Consider the following 11,670-nt stretch of genomic DNA (forward strand, 5'->3'; position numbering starts at 1 on the left):
GTGTGTGTGTGTGTGTGTGTGTGTGTGTGTTTAGGTGGTTCCAGTGAGTCTGGCAGAGGTCTACCTGCTGCAGCTCAACATGCGATTTCCCACCCAGTCATCTTTTCAGAGAGTTCTGCCACTACTGAACATTAGTGTGGCATCACTGCATCCACTGACCGACCAGCAGGTACAAGCTGTGCAAACCACTGTGTCTGTATGTGTATAGATGTAATTTAACAACCTTAACTTTTCATCTAGTCCAGTGATTAGGTCAGAAATGTAACTTGGAATTGACCAAATAATAAAAATGCCAAAACTTAAGACATTCCCAATAACTCAGCTATTTGTGTAGCAAGTAGGAAGTGGTAAACGTGTATGGTGAACATGGTAGAAATTACCACATTTTCCTAGGTACAATCTCACATAGCTGCTAGTAAATGCTCTTACAGTAAATCAAGCAATACACTTGGTTGTTAATCTCTTGTTCTCCTCCAGTTGTTTGAGGTGGTAAATGCAGGCGCTCTGACTGAGGGCACACTGCAGTGGGGGGAGTTTGTGCAGCGGCTGGAACAGCTCTCCCCTTTCCTGCTGAGGCGGACTGATGGCAGCAGGATGCTAAACCATGCCTCTTTCAGGGAATGGCTGGTTTGGAGGGAGGAGGGGCATGACGACAGGTTCCTCTGTGACCCCAGGTACACCGACAGGCAGGAGGCAACAAAGTGACAAAGACAGACAAGAATAGGGTTTTTATTTAGCTGTTATTCTTTTGGCCCATCTGTTTGTCTCCAGGAGCGGTCACACTCTCCTGGCCTTCTGGCTCTGCAGACATGAAGGGAAACTGAGCCCACAGCAGACACTGGAGCTGGGGCATCACATCTTGAAAGCGCATATCTACAAGGTCAGCTCACAGACATAAAATGGCCCAGTTTTGGGCTGGAAAGCAACAACACCTGTTAGACAAATTTAGTGCCATACAGAATACAAAAAAAAATGTCGTAAAGCAAAAGTATAAAGTAGCGTAAAGCACACAAAAACTGTTGGTACTTCAACACTTCAACAAATGTACTTCTAAAAACATTATAAAGTCAGGAAAATAACTAATTGTTAAAGTGCTGGATAGTCACAGCAATTACAATAGTCTAAAGTGTCTCAGTTTTATCCATCAGTCTATTCTGTAGCATCTCTTCTTTGTTCAGGGTCTGAGTAAGAAGCTTGGAGTTTCCTCCTCAGTACTGCAGGGGCTGTGGCTTTCCTACAGCACAGGGAGCCTGAGCCCTGCTCTCTCATCTTTGCGCAACCTCTACACCCCAAACATCAAGGTAACAAACCACACACGCATACTACACCTGACATACTCGCTAACTCAGGTGGACTGTAACTTGGCTCCCTACCTGTGTAGGTTAGCAGGTTACTGATTATGAGTGGAGCTGATGTGGATTACCATAGTGATGTCCTCAATAATGCCCCCTTGCTGTGCGTCCACTCCCACCTGGGTCATGGTGATGCTGTGGCACTGCTGCTTGACCAAGGAGCTCAGGTAAACACATTTTTCAAGGTTTTTAAAATTTGTGGAATTATACAACTTACATCACATTTCAATATTTTCAGCACCTGACTTGTGCTGGGTTTTATTTGGAAGAATATATCAACTTACTGTGGTTAAATTAAGGGCTTCTGTAATGTATTTCTAGGTGGATGCTCATTCACATGAAGGCATGACTGCATTGGGATTTGCTGCTGCAGCTGGACATCTGGACATTGTCAACATACTGAGTCAGCACAGAGCCAAGGTGGCCCTATTTTAGTAGATGCTGTGTTCATTTTCTGTGTCTAAATATCTCCTAATTGTCCTTCTGGTTACAATGAATTTTTATTTTTAATGATTTTTTTTTTAAAGATTTCAAGAAAACCTAACCAAACTAAATTGCCTGAAATCCTCTAAAGCCAAGGTCAAAAGCCAAGGAGGGAGCTGACAGCAGAGATCTCTAAGCTACTTAGCTTTAACAAAATTTTTTTGTATCACGATTGGTTTAGTTCTTGCTTTAGTTACTTGTGTATGTAACACAACTAACTGTACCTAAGTTTTTTCTTTTTGTTTTTTAAAAATCTGATTCAGCAAACAAGGCAATTTTGACCAAATGTTATGTGAGTTTTGGCATTGTTGGTCAGAATACACACAGTTACACATACATGTCTTGCATTTTTTGAATAATGTAGCGTGTTTATTAATTATACAATATCTGAATCAGGTATTTGCCTTTATAATGGTCTTTTATAGTCTTATTTCGAGGCCAGTTAGCGCACAGAATTTGCTTTGTGTACATGTACAGATCTTTGTCTCCCTGTGTACTCAGGTGGGTCATGTGGACAGCTCAGGTCAGTGTGTATTGGTGCACGCATCTCAGCGGGGCCACCTCGAAGTGCTGCACTTCCTGTTAAAGCATGCAGACTGGAGCTGCACTTCCTGTTGTGGTGAAAAGGGGGTGAGCAGGAGCCAGGCGGTGCAGCAGGCTCTGATTGCAGCAGCCAACAAAGGCCACACAGAGGTCAATACATGCAAACACACACACACACACACACACACACATAGTATTGTGAAAATATTTTACCGTACGTGTTTTTGTTAGTTTTATGTGTGTGTGTGTGTGTGTGTGTGTATCTGTAGATGGTTTCATACCTCCTGGACCTTCCAGAGGAAGATGAGGAAGATGAGGAGAGACCAGAAATCAACACATCTGACAGCTTATGGGGAGAGACAGGTACCACAAAAACTATGTGCTGCAACTGCAGAACAAATACTCTACTAACAAATACTGAATGATTAATGCTGTATCAGAAAGTACAACTACAGCATTTATTTTATACCTGATAATATTAAGAGTAGTTAACTATAGTTAAATAATAGTTACTGTATATAAATATTATATAATATAAAATAAAAGTAATATACAATATAATTTATGGTCATTCATGATAAAAATCTATAATAAATAGAGGTGATCAGATTGTAATGTTGTTCAAAAAAAAAATAAAATGAAACAAAATTAATTTGGCTGTGATCAGAAAGTGGTTCTTGTGCTACATTTTACTGATCTCTAGTGGTGAAAACTATGCAGTACAGTATAAATAACATTCTCACAATAATCTATAGCAGATATATTTAACCTACCCAATAAGATAACAGTATAAACAAATCTGCAGGATCCCAGCACTGCCATGAGTATTTGAATTGTTGAGATTTTACACAGTTTGTACATTAAGTTTGTCATCGATTGGTGCATGTGTTTTTACACCTGGTGTGGATTTGAACCCACTATCTTCTGCATCACAGCCCTGTGCTCTACCAGTATCATTGTACTTTTAACTTTTTTTTAAGTGCACTTTAAATTCCTAGTATTTGTGATGTATATACATAGTCAATCAATAAAAGAAATCTTCACCTATTACTCAGTAACTAAATTCATATGTTATATGTTACATATGAATTCATATGTTCAAATTTCCACCTATCTCCCTCCGTGTCTCAGCTCTGACAGCTGCAGCAGGAAGTGGCAGGCTGTCTGTCTGCAGGCTGTTGCTGGATCAAGGAGCTGCCGTTGAACAAGGCAACAGGCGGGGTGTGGCTCCACTCTTCAGTGCTGTGAGAAGGGGTCACTGGCAGGTACAGTAACAACTCACAGAACACAGGAATTTCTGCGTCAAAAATGCTGAGCGTTCGTCTCCCTGTGTTGCTCTTGGTCAGGTGGTGGAGTTATTACTGAATCACGGGGCTGAAGTGAACATGGTCGACCAACAAGGTCGAACAGCTCTGATGACAGCGGCCTCGGAGGGACATGCAACTACTGCCCAGCTTCTGCTGGATCATGGTAATCACCTACCTTATCCACAAAGAACTACAACAAGAGTAGATCGAAGCCAAAAATCCATTTTATTTTCACCTAGCAATCAAAAGCCTTAAAATTTACTGTGCAAAATGATTTTTTCTGTAATTAAATAAAATATGAGTCAGTATGTACTGTCTGTGTGTAGACCAGCTTTTTGTCACTGTCCACCACTGCCCATCCTCTTTTCAGGTGAGCCAAAGATATTCTTGAATGAGCCATTGTTGAATTATTCGCACATTTTAATCAGATATGCTACCTAGTCAAAAATTCTGGTGCAGACTTCTGATCCCAGCGTCTTCTCAAACAGCAGTGACAACTAAGATGACTCTGTGTACGTGTTGTCAGGAGCTTTGCTGGACCAGACTGACAGGGAGGGGTTAACACCACTGAGCTGGGCTTGTCTAAAAGGCCAGCTGCCATTGGTCAGAGAGCTTGTGGCGAGAGGTGCAGCCACAACGCATGCTGACCGCAGTGGACGAACCCCACTGGATCTCGCGGCCTTCTGTGGTGACCCAGAAGTGGTGTGTATACCAGATGCAGTTATCATATTTCTATCTTGTCTTGCTGTGACTGAGTAGGAGAGTTTTTTAATAAAGTTATGTCCATGTATATTTAGACAATTATATTTTTCATAATTTTTGGTTTTGAAATTAAACAATAAAGACACACTTAAAAAGTAGACGACTGTCAGCTTTAATTTAAGGGTTTGGTTGAAAATATTGGCTGAATTACAACGATTTTTATTCATAGATCATAACCACTATCATAATCATAACTTAGTCCATTTTAGTACTTAGTTAAATGACTGCCCAAGGTTGTGAGGTTTGTTTCGTGGTAATACTCTGCCATCCTGTCGCTGTCTCCACTTCTTGCTTGGTTTAGGGGTTCAGCAAGTGAGTACAGCTCACTGGATTCTGGTCAAGTAATTGACATGGCCATTGCAGAACATACCAATTTTGTATTTAGAAGAAAGCACAGTTAGCTCATGGACATTTAAAAAGCTAACGAGTTAATTAAACAAATTGTGGTAGATGCCAGAATCAATGGTGAAGAAAAAGCTTTTCAAAACAGTTGCCAACAGCATTACCAGAACCCACAACCTGGTTTTCTACCAAGTCTTATAAGTGACACTTTTCTACATTATATGACTTTGTTGGGGGTTATGGAGGTTTTTGAATAAAAATTCCTTCATGGTTCATCCAGTATTTCCAACTGCATCCTTAAAGCTGACCGTCCACACTGTAAGCACGTCTGTGTTTTTGTTTTGTTTTGGATTTCAAATCCATGGTGGTGATGCAGAGCAAAAATTGTGAAAACTGTGTCACTGTCCAAATTGATCTATGGACGTAACTGTATCTTCATGTCAACATTCTAAGCTCACTGTCCTGTTTGTGCCTGTCTTAGGTGCAGTACCTGGTGGACCATGGTGCATCTGTGGAGCATGTGGATTGCAGCGGCATGCGTCCGCTTGACCGAGCTGTTGGCTGTAGAAACACTTCAGCAGTCATTGCCCTGCTCAAAAAGGGAGCCAAGATAGGTAGAAACATGACCCAGCCATGCTATTACCATGTTTTAGAGTTTGGTTTATTTATTTAATAGTGACAATAGAAATATAGATAGTTAAATGAAACAGCCAGATATAGGACGTGTGACAAAGATCACAATATTGTCTGGTGGACATACAGCACTATATTAACCAGACCCTCCAGGACCCTGTCGTTTTTTTTCTTGATTGCTATGGCAAATCATGGTAAATGCTGATGTTGCACTTTTATCCAAAGGGCTTTACAAATACAACAACCCTGAGTAGTGCTTGGAAAACGAACTAACAAAGCCTGTCTTGGTGATTTGTCTGTTATCCCTGTTTTCTCCAAGCCTCTTTGTGATAGAAAAAAAGGCATTTCTGTTTCCAGCGTCCTGAAATAAGCAGGCATCAACTGTGCATGGACCACCACCATTACACGTTATGGCGATTATATGGGGTTGTTCTACTTACAGCATGCCAAGTACTATAAGTACCCTAACCCTAAACACAAAGTACAATTGAGGCCACTGCCTTTCATAGAGACCATCCATAAAGCAAAGCTAATAACTTTGCTTAAAAGTCACAAGGTGAGCTGAGCTAGCTGTGCTAAGCTAATCAGCTGCTGGTAGGTTCTGTTTACCATAAAGGACATTGGTCTGGTATTGACTTTATCTGTTTTCAAATGTATTTCCAAAAAATGAGATAAAACAAAACCATCAATATGTTTGAATATATTTATTGAAATTACTTGTGTGTGTGTGTGTGTAGGACCAGCAACCTGGGCCATGGCAACATCTAAGCCAGACATCTTAATGGTTCTGCTCAGTAAACTAATTCAAGAGGGAGACAGACTATATAAGGTAGATACACATGCAAACTTATTCACACACCAGACACAATCACTTTTATTTCAATTTTTAAGTGTGTGTGTGTGTGTGTGTGTAGCAAGGTAAAGTGAGGGAAGCTGCCCACTCCTATCAGTCAGCCCTCCAAAAGTTTCCAGGAGATGAGCTGAAGACTTTTAGACAGCTGCAAGTGTGTGTGCTGCTCAATCTGTCACGCTGCCGCCGCAAGATGAATGTGAGTCTCCTTTTCACTTTGTTCTAAACACAGGCCGTCAACAGAGAGAAACAGATCACAAAATCATTTGCAACCCATGGTCTTAATATGACTCATTATTCCATTTTACCTCGTGACATGTTTCAGTTTCTTGCCAATACAATGTAGGTTTTTATTTTATTTAAGATGAATCTAATGTCTCACTGTCTTCCACCCTCCAGTTGCATATACAATTATGAATTGTTTTTGTCCATGCAGGATTTTTGCCTTGCTGAGGAGTTTGCTACCAAAGCACTAGAGCTAAAAGCCAAATCTTACGAGGCCTTTTATGCCAGAGCTCGTGCCAAACGCAGCCGCAGGTGATTATGAACTGTTCTGCAAAGAGGCTTATTAAGATTGGAACTCGGGCTCCTAATCCACACACTGCTGCCATTGTCTCAATCAGCTACGACAATGCTGCTTCTCTGCATGTATTATTTCGGCACTGTCTCTTTGTCACCTTCTGAAATCGTTCTGTCTCTTGCTTTTCATACTCTATCACCATTCAGGCAGTTTCATGCAGCCCTGGAGGACCTGATTGAGGCTGGCCGCCTGTGCCCATCTAACAGGGAAATCCAGCGCTTGCTGTCCAGGGTCAAGGAAGAGTGTCGACAGGTTTCACAGCAAAAGGGCTCTCCCTCTGCGTCGTCACACCATGCTTATCAGCAGAATGTGTCCGTGTGTGTCAGTGAAGCTAGGTGCAGAGATTCAGGTTGTCTACACGTGCAGGACAGGGAGGGGCTTGCAGAGGAAGATGAGGAAGATGAGAAGAAAGAGGAGGGGAGTCACAGAGAAGGAGATCCTCTTCCTAACCCTAACACCATCTACCCTCCACCTGTGGTTAAAAGTCTTGACACCCACTGCCATGCCAGGGTGCCATCATCCTCTTCCCTTTCTCCAACTCACCTGTATCGTCACCTCCCCAGTCCCATCCATTCCCCCTCCTCCTCTTCACCTGCTCACTCTGCACCTGTTCCTCCATCTTCCTCCTATCACCATTTCAGCTCATGTGCCACCCAGATGCAGCATCAGCACCAAGCCAGCCCCGTGTTGGAAAGTAAGCCTACGTTTTCAGGAACTAGTGGTCTGCAACACTATTCACAGTCCATCTCAGCCCTGCACCACTCCGACCAGATACAGCACCACTATCTGTCTAATCAGAGATCTTTTCAGAAGCAGAATTCTGTCCAGGGCCAGTGGATACAACCAGCCAAAGTCCAGGTCATCAGAACCAATCAGCCTAGTTCCTCAAACCACACTAGCATGGCTTTGGGAAGTTCTGGTTACTCCCAGTTTGCCCATCTGCCGCAAGAACTGGCCGAGCTGGGGCAAGGCATGTGCTCTAGTCCCCTAGATATCAGGTCTAACCTGCAGGTCCAAGCTAATTTGAATTCTGGAGCTTCGTATCCACTTGATAATGTGGATGTTGACCTGGTTTCTCAAATGAGACCTGCATCTGCATATGGAAGAGGAACAGGAGGGGATAGGGCGGGAATGAATCGATTTGCCCAGGCTCGTCAGTTCAGCCGCAATCAATCCAAAGCAGCTTACTACCCCATGGAAGTTACAGAGGCTACGATGGGACCCCCTGATAACCTTCCATCATCACACGATTATCAATACCACCATCAGGACGGGCTGCGACGCCCACTCAATGTCTACCCAACCTCTTCTGCTACACCCGCCAGGCCTCTCATCCAAACTATGAGCGTCCGTTTCTCCACCAGCAGTGGCAGCCTCGCTGGAGGACAGCCAGCTAATCATGGCTCGGGTTTCAGGACCTCAGCCTCTGCCCAGCAAATGGATCTACCTTCAGATCTGGCCTCTGTGGGGGGGGTGACTGGTTACCATGATGATCTCCTATTGACCAACTCTCCCCAGGCAGAAATGTCCATAGGGGGAGGTGGAACCTATCCTGGAGAAGCAGGCCGATCATCTAGGAACACTCCTTTTATGGGCATTGTTGACAAGACAGCTAGGGTGTATCAACCGTATCATCAACCTCCTTCCAGTTCCTCATCCTGTCTCAGCCCCTCACGTTCCTGGGCTGTGTCTTCAGTGGACACGGTCGTCACCTCGCCTAGCAAAAGCCCCGCCAATCAAGGAGGCTTTGGTCAGCCACAGCCTTCATCTATAGCATACCACAACTGCAGTAACAACAATGCTCACCTCCTCCATGACAAACAACGGGAATTCTATGAGGTGCTGTCAGGAAACCATTCACGGAAACAGACCGGACCTACTTCTCCTGTCAAACCAAAAAGACCCTTTGTTGAATCAAATGTATAGAGAAAAGCTTAGAATCAGAGGCATAGGGTCAATTAAGAGCAGTAAAAATGAGTCTGTGTACCTGGACACTATATTCCAAGATCACTAAGGCTCTACAGTTAAGGCTGGACCATGCTTTGTTTTACATTTAGTTTGTACAATGTGTAGTTCGTACAGCATTTAGAGAGGACCGGAAGATCATTGCTGGTCAGGCACACAGTGACTGAGGTACAGTAGTTGTTTGAAGAGCAAAGAGAACTGAAGAGAAAAGTTAAAATCCCCTAGTTTTCACCTCCGCACACGTGGCTCTCTTGCCAGATAGTTGGATTCAGAAATACAATCAGTTCAAATGAAGCATGCCAGCTCTGGTACTGTTCAAAAGTTTTATGTAGGATAAGGAAAAATATGAAACCTATTGTCTGTTGTCTGTTTCAGGTCAGATCAGTTAAACAGCCAGTATGAAGAGGACAGAATGTGGAAGTAGGGGACAGGGACCTAAGGGAAAGGTGGAACGTCCTAAAGTCCTTTTGTTGAATTCACGATGCACAAAAAAGAAGAAGGGGACAAAACACAAAAGACACCAAATGCCTCCTTCATTCCCAGGTCACCCCTTGCTCATAGTGCATTTTAAAATGTCTCTGGATGCACTTCCAAGTTCACATCCACAGCTTCAAATAGTGATATTCAGCCAGACAGAAGAGAAACAAAAGCACCACTATTACCTTTGATTGCTGCTGACGCCTTTATTGAAGATTTTTATTTCAAGTATCAAGTGCTTAAATTACTTATGACTGGAAACCAGGAAACAGTCACTGTAAGATTCAGGCTGTAACACTCGTGCCAGTCAGCAGATACCTGTGACCAAGTCCTAAGCCGTAGTTTAAGAACCTATGGTGATGCTGTCATTGAATGAGCACTGACTTGCTGTATATGAAACCAGACTAAGTAATATTTATCTTTTTTTTAAGTTATTTCTGTATTAAAATGTATAAATGTTTCTTTTAAAACTGTGTATTCCTGAAGAAACTACATTTTTATCTTTTTGAGTTTTTTTGTTTTTTTTTTCAAACAAGAGCATTTAAGTTCAGTTTGCTCAACTCTGGGTTATTCCTGCATGTGTATTGTGGTATCAATCTGTAATGAACATCCTGGAAATTTTCCTTAGGGATTTTTTTTTTCTTTAGGTTTTGTTTTTCCTATGACGAGCTTTTGTATTCTGTAGTCCTATTTGTCCTAATTTATGCAAACCACAGTGTTCCTAACATATACCAGGGACCTTTGACAAGACAAAGCAGTGCTTACATGGCCCATCAGTTCAGCTTACTGTCAACAAGTGAATAAACACCTATAAAGTGTTTGTGCATGAGCTATAAGGCCACAGTTCCTCTGGACCTATAGTTACACTGAAACTCTGAATTTTAGGAACATTGATGTCTCTTTGTCTTTTGGTCGTTTCAAAACAAAAAACACAAAAGCAAAAGCTTAAATCAGGATCAGATTGTGGTGTTTATCTGCGAAGCGGCAGTGATTAGAATTTTTGGGTAACCAGCTTTACTCTCTGCAGTAGTAGCCATGTGTTGCTTCCAAGGCCAATAAGCATAATAAAAACTACATTATAGTTGGGCCACAGGTAATATTTTATAAGAAAACCTTGACGTTATGCTGTATTTCCCCATTTTCTTAAATCTGGTCTTGGGTGCTGTCTTAATTTAGGCAAATATTATCAGCTTCTTATTGTATTTAAGGAAAACTTGTTAACTGAGCAAAAAAGGTTTGAAAAGTCATATTCATAACGAAGTCATAACAATGATGTTACTTGTTTTCTATCATAGGTCTACTTAAATACAACGAATGCAGTCTACTGTTAATCAATGTGAGAACAATGTGTTTCTTTCTTTACATGTTGTCTGATGCTAAAGGCACCAATGTTGCCATCTGGTCTGAAAACATTTTTACTGGAAACATTCAAAGAACACAGTTGAACACAGAGGTCAACCAGCTCACGGTGCTAACATTAGCTTCACCAGCTAAGCACAGCTGATACATTTTTCCCAGCCAAAGCCGTCACTCGATCAAAAGGCAAAAAGTAAAGTCGGCAGCTTTTCAGATGGTGGGATTAACAGATGGTATTCAGAAAGTGAAATAAATGTTCATGTTCCAAAATGTATTTTATGCACATAATGCCTGTTTTTGTACATTTTTGTACACATTTTTGTGTTTCTAACGAATGAGCAGTTTGGTGTCAGAGTTGCTGATGCAACCTTTGACCTCTGACCTTTCTATCACGGTACAATCTCAATGACCACTGCCCTTATTTCCTACTACTCAGGAGTATCCAGCTGTGAGAAGATGTAGTAATGCTTCATCACAGTGGCTCAAAGGCCTTTTTCACAGCCTGACAACTACAAACGCTATGGTCTGTCCAGAATAGTGATGTACAATGACTGGATTGCCATAGTCCATCAGCATTGCTTTAAATCCTTGAGGAGCCGTGACAGATGTGTAGTCTGTTCACAAAAGTTTTCTGTCATACATGTAGGAGTTAACACCCATTTAAGGGGGCCACATTTTAAACACCATGTTGGAATAAAGCAGGGTCTGTGTGGTCTGTTAGTGGGTTTACTGTGGGCTTCTTCACTCGGTGTAAGAGAAGGTAATATTTAAAATGGTCAGTTGGGTGGTTACATCAATAAGAACATAAATATTGAACATTTAAAATGTGTTTTAAATCAGCTTGTGAAATAATTGTCTGCTGAGTAAAATAGGAATAAAGATCTAAGAAAGACAGACCGAAGTCTCTGTATTTCTGGATGCATGTCTCATACAGTAAATGTACGTGTAAATTTTGATCCATAAAGGTTTTACATTTCTGAAACCTTTCCAAATAGACAGCGTAAACACTATTGTTTACAT

The 11,670-nt window shown here is 41.8% G+C and overlaps 1 protein-coding gene across 4 annotated transcripts in view; it reads left to right on the plus strand.

The window, feature by feature from the left end:
* Nucleotides 1-11,544, plus strand: part of LOC137099553 (protein TANC2-like) — a 47,420-nt gene extending 35,876 nt beyond the window's left edge. For 3 of the 4 annotated variants that reach the window (XM_067476544.1, XM_067476543.1, XM_067476546.1), the window contains 16 exons: nucleotides 35-169; nucleotides 478-674; nucleotides 772-880; nucleotides 1,179-1,301; nucleotides 1,382-1,519; nucleotides 1,674-1,772; nucleotides 2,337-2,528; nucleotides 2,648-2,741; nucleotides 3,510-3,643; nucleotides 3,725-3,848; nucleotides 4,212-4,387; nucleotides 5,271-5,403; nucleotides 6,160-6,251; nucleotides 6,337-6,471; nucleotides 6,709-6,809; nucleotides 6,999-11,544. In XM_067476544.1, the coding sequence (XP_067332645.1) occupies nucleotides 35-169; nucleotides 478-674; nucleotides 772-880; nucleotides 1,179-1,301; nucleotides 1,382-1,519; nucleotides 1,674-1,772; nucleotides 2,337-2,528; nucleotides 2,648-2,741; nucleotides 3,510-3,643; nucleotides 3,725-3,848; nucleotides 4,212-4,387; nucleotides 5,271-5,403; nucleotides 6,160-6,251; nucleotides 6,337-6,471; nucleotides 6,709-6,809; nucleotides 6,999-8,778 (3,762 nt within the window). In that variant the 3' untranslated portion in view covers nucleotides 8,779-11,544. The remainder of the gene's footprint in view (nucleotides 1-34; nucleotides 170-477; nucleotides 675-771; nucleotides 881-1,178; nucleotides 1,302-1,381; nucleotides 1,520-1,673; nucleotides 1,773-2,336; nucleotides 2,529-2,647; nucleotides 2,742-3,509; nucleotides 3,644-3,724; nucleotides 3,849-4,211; nucleotides 4,388-5,270; nucleotides 5,404-6,159; nucleotides 6,252-6,336; nucleotides 6,472-6,708; nucleotides 6,810-6,998) is intronic. The other variant, XM_067476545.1, reaches the window with a different exon arrangement.
* Nucleotides 11,545-11,670: the final 126 nt, after the last annotated feature.

This window comes from Channa argus, chromosome 15 (genome assembly GCF_033026475.1).
Source record: "Channa argus isolate prfri chromosome 15, Channa argus male v1.0, whole genome shotgun sequence".
Classification (NCBI taxonomy): Eukaryota; Metazoa; Chordata; class Actinopteri; order Anabantiformes; family Channidae; genus Channa; species Channa argus.